This window comes from Paralichthys olivaceus, chromosome 8 (genome assembly GCF_024713975.1).
Source record: "Paralichthys olivaceus isolate ysfri-2021 chromosome 8, ASM2471397v2, whole genome shotgun sequence".
NCBI lineage: Eukaryota > Metazoa > Chordata > Actinopteri > Pleuronectiformes > Paralichthyidae > Paralichthys > Paralichthys olivaceus.
Genome location: NC_091100.1, coordinates 17,488,400 through 17,497,060, shown reverse-complemented (window position 1 = coordinate 17,497,060; position 8,661 = coordinate 17,488,400). Strand labels below are relative to the sequence as shown.

The following is an 8,661-nucleotide window of genomic DNA, read 5'->3' as shown; positions in this document are numbered from 1 at the left end:
CAGTAACACATTAACAGTGGTTAAAGATTAACCAGGAAGCGTGATAATAATACATGTGTGTCAAAACTGTAGAAATATAAAGTTTTAAAAGTTTAGGATTACCCTTCAAAGTTTACCCTTCAAAGCAAAACTACTGCAACACCACCCCCTTGTGGGCACTACCTATTCTGTTCACATTTTTAAATAAAATAATGAAGTCAAACGTTCCTCTTTAAAATACATAAACTTTATTGAGAGGAGAGGGTCCAGTAATTGGATTACAGTTCAGCAATGGGCTTGTGGGGCCAGTAGGGATATTTAGCCTTGTCCAACTTTGTCTCAGGGAAGGTGTCATTGAGGTCCTCAATGGTCATCTGATCGAAGGGGATCATGTTCTTAAACTTATTCAACTGAAAATACAGGGAAAAGAACAGGATGAGAATCAAAGACCAGTGTGTTCTTTCATGTACATTTCCTTAAAGTCTTAATGAACTAATTGATCAACTAATGCTTTAATCTCACCTCTTGCTCATACTGAGTGATGCGGGCCTTCGATCCCTCCACATAGGCAATGGCACTTTTGCTCTGTTAGAGAAAGGTGAAATAATTAGGTATGAAAAACAACAACAGCAGCAGTTCACATCACTTTTTTCAGTAGTATGATTTCTGTCTATCTAGAGTATTGTCTTCTGAAATTTCAGTGTCTTTTAGTGTTTGGTAAATTGCTTGCTTTGGACTAGAGTCCGACTGATATGCATTTTTGGGAGATGATGAAAATATCGATATTGGGGAAAATCTTTGATATTGATGATAAATATTTTAAAAATGTCAATGATACTTAAGAAATCATTATTAAACTTATGAGAAAGAAATGCAATTGAGACTCAACATTTTACAGTTTAACCATAAAACCTATAATAAATGCACACATATACACACATATATATATTTATATATATACATATTTTCTGCATTGTTTATACTGTTAGTTTCCATATGTGCGCATATCTGCAAAGAAAACTGAAATCAGCTGGGCTCTTTGAAGAATTTATGAACATTTACAGTTGCTGCAAAATGTCTGTATTTTTGGCTGGAACAACCATATAATTAAACCCAATTGTATAAGTATTTCTCATTCTGACACACAGCATAAATATAATACGACTGCCATGTGGTTTGACGTATTCAACCATTTATTTTATTCTCTTTGGTTAAAGTAAAAATTCGGGAAATGAATAGATCTGTTTAAGGTCAGCACTTACAGCCTCAGCCTCCTGTGCGTTGATGGCACTCGTCTGTGTGTCAACAGGCTGTGGGATCTCCAGGGCTTTGAACTGCGTGTAAGAAAAAATATGTGTTACCACTGACAGGCAAACCAATAGATAATAAATTATGAAATATCTACAGAATAAGATATATTACTGCTGCAGAGGGCATCTTATGTCTTGTAGATTGATACCTGAGGCAGTCAAACTGTAATTTGCTTGCCACAGCTACTAGCAATGACACTCAAAGTTGTTCAAAAGTAACTTCCTGAGTTCAAATATGACATGGATTTCAGTTTGATTCAGAAGTCTCCAGTGAACCTCAGGAGGTTCCACCAAATTTACTGTGGATTAACTAAGAATATGCAAACACTCACCAAAGTAAAAGTTGCTATGTCATGTCAGAAGTGGGCTTCTGAATCTATGGCTGTCAGGTTACTTTCTCAATGCTCTCATAATGTTGAGCTCACCTTCTTCTCAAACTCATCAACCATCCCGGCTTTGGCCACAGCGCCCCTGTAGAAACTCCAGTCAATGGTGACAGCAGTCTCGGGTAGGGAGGCTAGTCTGATATGGGGAGAGAAGATGGAGTTAATAAAACTAGAATGACTAAATGAGTTCCTGAGTTGATATGATGGTAAAAAATGACAGAATGAAGGGAGAAACTTAATGGCAAGAGATAATTGTGTGTAGAAAGAAAGATTATATATTTTCAAGGACACCACCTAATAATCCTATGCAGTTTGCTGATAAAAGAGACCAAAAAAAACCTGAGAGGCAGATTATCAATAAGTGTCTGCAGGTTGGGGACTTCAATTTGGTCAAACTATTTGCTAAAAATGTTCAAGGAAACTAACACTATTAAAACCTGACAAAAGCCATGATATGGAAATACAAAAGAATAACATCTGCACTCAAATTCCCGTGCAGATGCTTGTGATTCCCTACCAGTATCTCCCAAAGCCTCTCAGCCAGGTGAGGAACAGTAACTATCGGACAGCCTGTTATACACCATTCTCTAATCAGGCTTTTTATAAAACATTCCTTGGATGAATGTCATCTTCAGAGAGAATACAAATCAGTAAAATACTGGTATTAAATTGCAATACTGAAAGTAAGTAATCAACATAGGCCAGCTTTAGTATTTTAAGTGTGGGAATTCAATTAAACACCAAAGCTAAAAGATTAATTTCCTTCTGAATAATGTGGATGTCTGTATAACTAACTTGGCAGCGATGGCATCACTGCGAGTCTTCAGAGCATTGAACATGCCCCTCTGGTTGGGTGGAACCCGCTCGGCAAAAGCCACCCAGTCAATGGCCTTCAGGGCTACACGACGACCTGCCATCCTTACTGTCTGAGAGGAAGAGCAGAAGAAAATTGTTTAGTCCATGAATTAAACCAAAAAACATCCAGGTTACATTCAGCTGAAAAGCTTACAATAAATATATTGCCAGGTTACACATGCATGCTCAATAGTTTGAATCAAGAAAAGACCTCTAAACTCCACATCCACTGGCTTTTTAAGTTCTATTATTTAACAAACTGAACCCATCTCTCCAGAAAGGTGATTTATTGACTGCTGCATTATTGTTTGTGCATGTTGTTAATGCTGTGGTGTAATGTACAAGAAACACGTGTACACACCGTTGACACAATACTTACATGCACATAACCAACAGAATGTCATTAACTTATAGTAAGTACATGATGAGGCCTGCAGTTAGCCTTGTGAGTTAGTGTAGTTAGAGACACACAGAAACACGTCCATGTCCAATGTAACCCCTCTGGTTTGTCTTTGGTTGATACAGAAACTCACTCAGCTTGTATTGGATGACTTCAGGATGTGGCTCTGGTGATAGGATATTATTTATAGTGCGTTCAAACGAACATTAAAACAGCGCAGTCACAATAAGAGCGAGCACGGCTGCCTGACTGCAGTGGTTAAATCCTACTTAATAACTATGTGAGGATAAAACATAGTAATGAAGCTAGTTAGTCTTAAAGTAACCAATGACACTGGGTCCTTGACATTTTCTTCCACTCAGGACCTCGGCAAAGCCTGCTAACGGCGGCTAGCGCAGTTAGCTTGCTAGCCAAGGTCAGAGAAATCTCTCTGTAAGTGGAAGGTTCCGTGACGCCGCGTGAACAGATGGTTCGCATTTCTACCTCGTTCACATGAATACATGTGCAGGACGAATAAATCATCGTCTCAGCCGCTTCCACCGCACATCGTTTCATTCAACAACCCGCAGCATTAGCGCACTCACCTCGCTGCACCAAGAGATGTCTGTGACAGAACGGAACACCGGAAGTGCCTTTTCTTCGTCAGCACCAGGGGCAGCAGTGAGCCCGCCACCGCCCTCCACAGGACAGAAAGAGCACCTACAACGAGCTGCGCGGACATTACGCACCAAACAGCGCGTTTCTTCGAATCTTCTATCTCTTCGAATCTGCGCCGAGTGTTTCACTATAGGTCTATATCTGTATCTGACTGTTTCATTAGGAGATCATGATGTAAATGCGTACAGAAAATTAACTATAAATCATGTTTGGGGGATTATGTTTAACAAAGGAGCTCTCTAACGGTTTTCTTTAATTAGGGGAATTGAAATTAAAATGATAATGATGCATTTAGATTAAAATGTCACAAAGTTAAAAGTAATCACCACAATCACGTGTAGACAATCATTTAGAAACAATGAAATACACCGCTTTAAAAATCGGCAGGGCCCTCAACAAGTATTTCCCCCAGTTTTATTGAGCTGTTAATTTGTGCTCATCTCACATAATTTCTGAAAATAAGTCCAGTGGCATTATCTACTCCGAATATAGCTTTGGTATGCATCAAGTTTTATTATGTGCTCTGTCTTAGTTGTTTTGGAATTTTATTAACTGGACAGTAAGTAGACGTGCACGTGTGTGTGCTCAAGCTTCCGTTTTACAACCTTTGCGTTTTGTTCTTTAGGAAAACACAAGTTTGCGTTGGTTTTCAGCACAAGTCACTGTGTTGGATTAAAATGTATTTTCACTTACTGTGTTGAAATGTAGAACATTCAGAGCGTGTCAAAACCTGCAGTTTCCAGAAATGTCCTTAGTGTGTGATTGAAATCCACTTTTCTACATAAATCATCCAAGTATTTAACAAATTGATTATTAAACCCGGGCAGAAACGACCGCTCATTATTGGAAAAAATTACACAATCACTGGGCAATTTTGGAATCAGATAATTACAACAGTCAAATAAAAGCAGGTCAGACCCGGAGGTTTTTGGCAGCAGTGGTCGAGTTTTGTGGCATGCTTACCAAGGAAATATAATTTTCTTTGGCTGACTAAATGCATAAAAACAAACAAGAGAACAATTGTCTGCAGATTACAATTACCTAGCCTTAGGTATATATGCCAGTTTTTTATTATTTATATTTATTTCCACTTTTTTGAATGTAATCTCTGTTTCTTGCAGAAGTACTTTCTATAAACTTCCAGACAATTGTCTGCAGATTACAATTATCTAGCCTAAAGTAGTTTATTTATGCCACTTTTTATTGTTTATATTATCCACTTTTTTTAAGTGATCTAAGTGATTTCTTGGAGTAATACTTTCTATAAACTCTCAGACCCCTTTCCATAGGCTTACAAAAGATTAGTTTATTATTCATACATTAAAAACAAAGACACTTTCAGATCTTGTATAATGTTTATTTTCTAAAATCAGTCTTTACAAGTAACTGAACATTTATATAGAATGATGTATGTACACAGTACAGATACAAAGATATTCAATAAATACCACGTTTCCTGCCGCTCTTGAAGCGAGGCTGCAGGACTTTATGAACACTACACATTTGTATTTACATTTACAGCAACATTCCCCAAAGAAAATCTATGATCTCTCCCATAAAGGCCTCGTTGAGGGTAAAAAAATATCTAATACACGTGTTTTTTTCTAAAATATAATTTTGCTCCAAGTTTAAAAAATAGCCCTGTGTAGAAACTGTGACAGGAACCACTGGAAATACAGACATTCGAACAGCAACTGTGCGTGGACAGAAAACAGTGAGTGCTGAATGAGCAGGGAAAAGTTCAAGTGATACACTGGTCTTAAGGCACTGACACCATTTAAGTACTTTTGAGCAGAATACTGCCTCCATGTTTGATCACACTTACAATGTCCACTTTCACAAACTGCTGAAAGTAAAGGGACTGGAATGAGACGTTTAAGGCATGTCGTTTAAAAACCTGACATTTACATTTGGAATATTGTCTGTGGATCCTCAAGCCACATCACTTGACTCAAAATGCGCAGAGCAAGTGAACGCACTCAGTCCGATTACGCATACACTTGTAAGTCAAAACGTGAGCCAGATTGTATTGGTCTTCAATTCTGGTTGTTAGAAAATTACCTTTAAACTCCAAATATAAAATACAAATTTCCAACGTGTTAAGGACGCACCATCCTCATATTGCAACCAGAAAACTTTTCTCTTACTCTTAAACCACACACACACACACACACACTCACGCACGCACGCACACACACACAGGAATACTAAGACAAATAGTACATCCCATAAGTGACGGGTCCACTGAACAGTCCTGGGACCGGCAGACTGGGCCTCGGGAAGGCGTTTGACGGGCCCCACGTTGGAGAGCCCATGTGCGCACCGATGGGGAAGGGCAGCGCGAAGGCGGGCAGCACGGGCTTGGAGGCCAGTTTAAACTTTTCCAGCTCGGCCTCCTGCAGTCTCTTGGCCTTGGCCCTCCTGTTTTGGAACCAGATTTTCACCTGAGTCTCCGTCAGGTTGAGCGAGTTGGAGAACTCGGCTCGTTCGGCGATGGAGAGGTACTGTTTCTGGCGAAACTTGCGCTCCAGCGCAAGCAGCTGGGAGGTAGTGAAGGGTGTCCGAGGTTTCCTGTTGTTTTTGTGTTTCCTTAAAGTACACGGAGGTGGACTTGAGCTGCCTGTTAGAGGAGGAACATACAAAGAAAATATGAGGTCAGATTCAATTGAAACTTGGTAATGAGCCTTAAAGTTAGACGTAAACACAAACATGATGCAATCACAACAAATAGGCCAAACTGTATTTTTGTTGACAAAATCTCCTAGTATATATATTTTTTGTGCCACTGCAAATTGCGCAATGTAAAAACGCTATCATCCTCATATTTTTTATTATTCTCTTTTATTTATTATTAGTACACTATAATTAACATATCAAGATAAATATAGACTAGAATACAAGGAAAAAAACAGTGCTGCATCCAAATATTCTCTTTACGCGCAGAGTGGCACACATCTCTATAAATATGCATGTAGTTTTTGAGATATTAACAGTAAAGTTACTGCGACACAACGGGGAAATTATAGTATTGTGATCATAAAGCATCAAAACATGTTGATATTTTCGCAGCCTGTGTTACTGACAATAAAAATGACAGATTAAGGCTGTGCGCCCTTGTTTGGGAGCTCACTGAACTCAGCGGAGGGACGGACTTACGAGGAGGAGTAGAAAAGGAGGACGCCTGGTACCAAGTGCTCTGATCTTTCTCACAGAACTGCGGGCTGTCTTCGCTGGAACTACTCGAAACACCCTGCGAGCTCTCCGCGGCCACTTTACTCTCCGCGTAAAAAGTCCTTGGAGAGAACGGCGCGCCCTGCCCCGCCGCGGGCTTGGGCAGGACCAGCGCTAAATCTGAGGCGGGATAAGAAGTCCGACAGGTGGGCTTCTTGGATATCAGCGACTCGACGCTGAACGGGAGGCTGTTCCGCTGCAGTTTGTATCCTTTCTCCGTGGTCATGTCTTTTGGCTGCGGCTCCTCTCCCTCTGTGTCCGTCTCCTCTTTCTGATGAAGCTGTTTGGCGTCCTGGGACGGCGACCCCTGCGCAGGATTCATCGCGATGCAAGGGGATGGGGCCATGCACGTCCGCGTGGCCCGTTCAGGAAGAATATGGGATACGCTGAGGTGTAACCGAGTCCAATAGGTGTGCGTCTCTGCGCGCTGTCAGCGGTGCCCGGTAGCTTTAACGCGCTGGACGGGGTCGTCTATAAAAGGACAGGGGCTGTCCCCCGTCCCCGCTCCCACCAATCAGCGCGTCAGGTTGGCCTCGTGACGTCTGGGAGCGCGGTTTCGATTGGCCTGCTGCCTTCGAAGGGAACATCAAGAGGCCTCTGAAAGGAGGGAGAAGTTAATCATACAGACCCCATGCGGCGCGGGGCTATTGATGCCCCTCACAAAGTAGCTTAGACCAATTTTAGCGCAATTAACCAGTGGGGAGGATTCTCTTGACCATTTACATCCATTAGCCGGCCACTCCATCCTTAAGCTACTATTATTCACCTACTGTAAACCTGCAGGGACGAAAGAGTCATGACAATATCAAAGTGATACCTTTATCAAAGAAGACAGGGTGGGGAAGAACGCTCATATATGATGAAGTAAAAACAAAGTGGGGATTGCATTGCAAAAATACAAAATGTGACTGCATGAGTCGAATAATTGATCTGAAGATGAAATGAAACAGGAGAACGTGCGCAGGCAGGATAGAAATTGATTAGGTATGACTGTTGGTCACACAGCATTACTGCAATTTAAGGCCTGTCAGAGGCTCTTCTCGCCTCACAATGGCCTCGGTTGAGAAGCAACAGGCGTTTTCTCTTTCTCCAGGTCATACTATTTAATAAGCCAGACAAGTTGTGTTTTGCGAGGCGCCAGGCTCGGCGGGATCAAAAAGGAAGATACCTCGGGGAGAAAAAGGCAACGGTTAACTCCACTTAACCAATTGTCCTCCGAATATTTCATAGTCCACTGCATGGAGCTGCATGTGAGGGAGCTGCTGACAGTTAACTGTTTCATGTCTGCAGGCTGAAATACACCAGTCAATCTAATTCATCCTGACATGTTTTTATTAAAAGGACAACATCCACAGTGATGATTTAAAAAGGAAAAAAGAATCATGGAGTCAAAGGAGGAAAACAGGGTTACGGCTGGAAATAATTCAGGTGAGGAGAATTTATCTGAGAGAAATAGAATCATGTTTCTTTCTATTATCGTTCTCAGGAATTTTAACTTTAATGTCTTCAAGTTACTTTTCAAGATATTTACCATTGACTGATAATTTATCAGTACCACTGTGTAAAATGTGTCTTTTACAGTTTAAATATCTTGGATTATACATTTAATTTGAATAAAACAAATGCAGAAGTAATTTCTAATCAAATTATAGTCAAAATAAAACTCATTCTGCTGAATGGCTCCACTATCATATCTGTTATGTAACATCGTGGATAATCTGAAGATAAATAAATAGCATAACCATAAACCATTGCAGAAGGTGAAGTTGAATTTACATACCATTAGACAGTTATGTCCATAATAAATAATCATACTTTATCAGTTGATCTTATATGTTTCAAC

General features: G+C 40.4%; 2 protein-coding genes across 3 annotated transcripts; both read right to left on the bottom strand.

The window, feature by feature from the left end:
- Positions 1-204: 204 nt before the first annotated feature.
- Positions 205-3,643, bottom strand: atp5pd (ATP synthase peripheral stalk subunit d). 2 transcript variants are annotated; one of them, XM_020083921.2, is made up of 6 exons: positions 3,515-3,643; positions 2,471-2,601; positions 1,715-1,811; positions 1,242-1,313; positions 502-564; positions 205-389 (listed from the first exon to the last, which is right to left on the bottom strand). In XM_020083921.2, exons 2-6 carry the CDS (start codon positions 2,590-2,592, stop codon positions 258-260), a joined length of 486 nt encoding a protein of 161 aa, XP_019939480.1. In that variant the 5' UTR covers positions 2,593-2,601; positions 3,515-3,643; the 3' UTR covers positions 205-257. The 2 variants fall into 2 exon arrangements, with proteins under 2 accessions (XP_019939480.1, XP_069387014.1); XM_069530913.1 differs by lacking the exon at positions 3,515-3,643 and adding an exon at positions 3,064-3,512.
- A 1,287-nt stretch (positions 3,644-4,930) lies between these two features.
- On the bottom strand, positions 4,931-7,285 carry LOC109627270 (homeobox protein MSH-C-like). Its single transcript, XM_020083748.2, has 2 exons — positions 6,744-7,285; positions 4,931-6,207 (listed from the first exon to the last, which is right to left on the bottom strand). The coding sequence occupies exons 1-2, from the start codon at positions 7,162-7,164 to the stop codon at positions 5,795-5,797; spliced, it is 834 nt and encodes a 277-aa protein (XP_019939307.1). The 5' UTR covers positions 7,165-7,285; the 3' UTR covers positions 4,931-5,794.
- Positions 7,286-8,661: the final 1,376 nt, after the last annotated feature.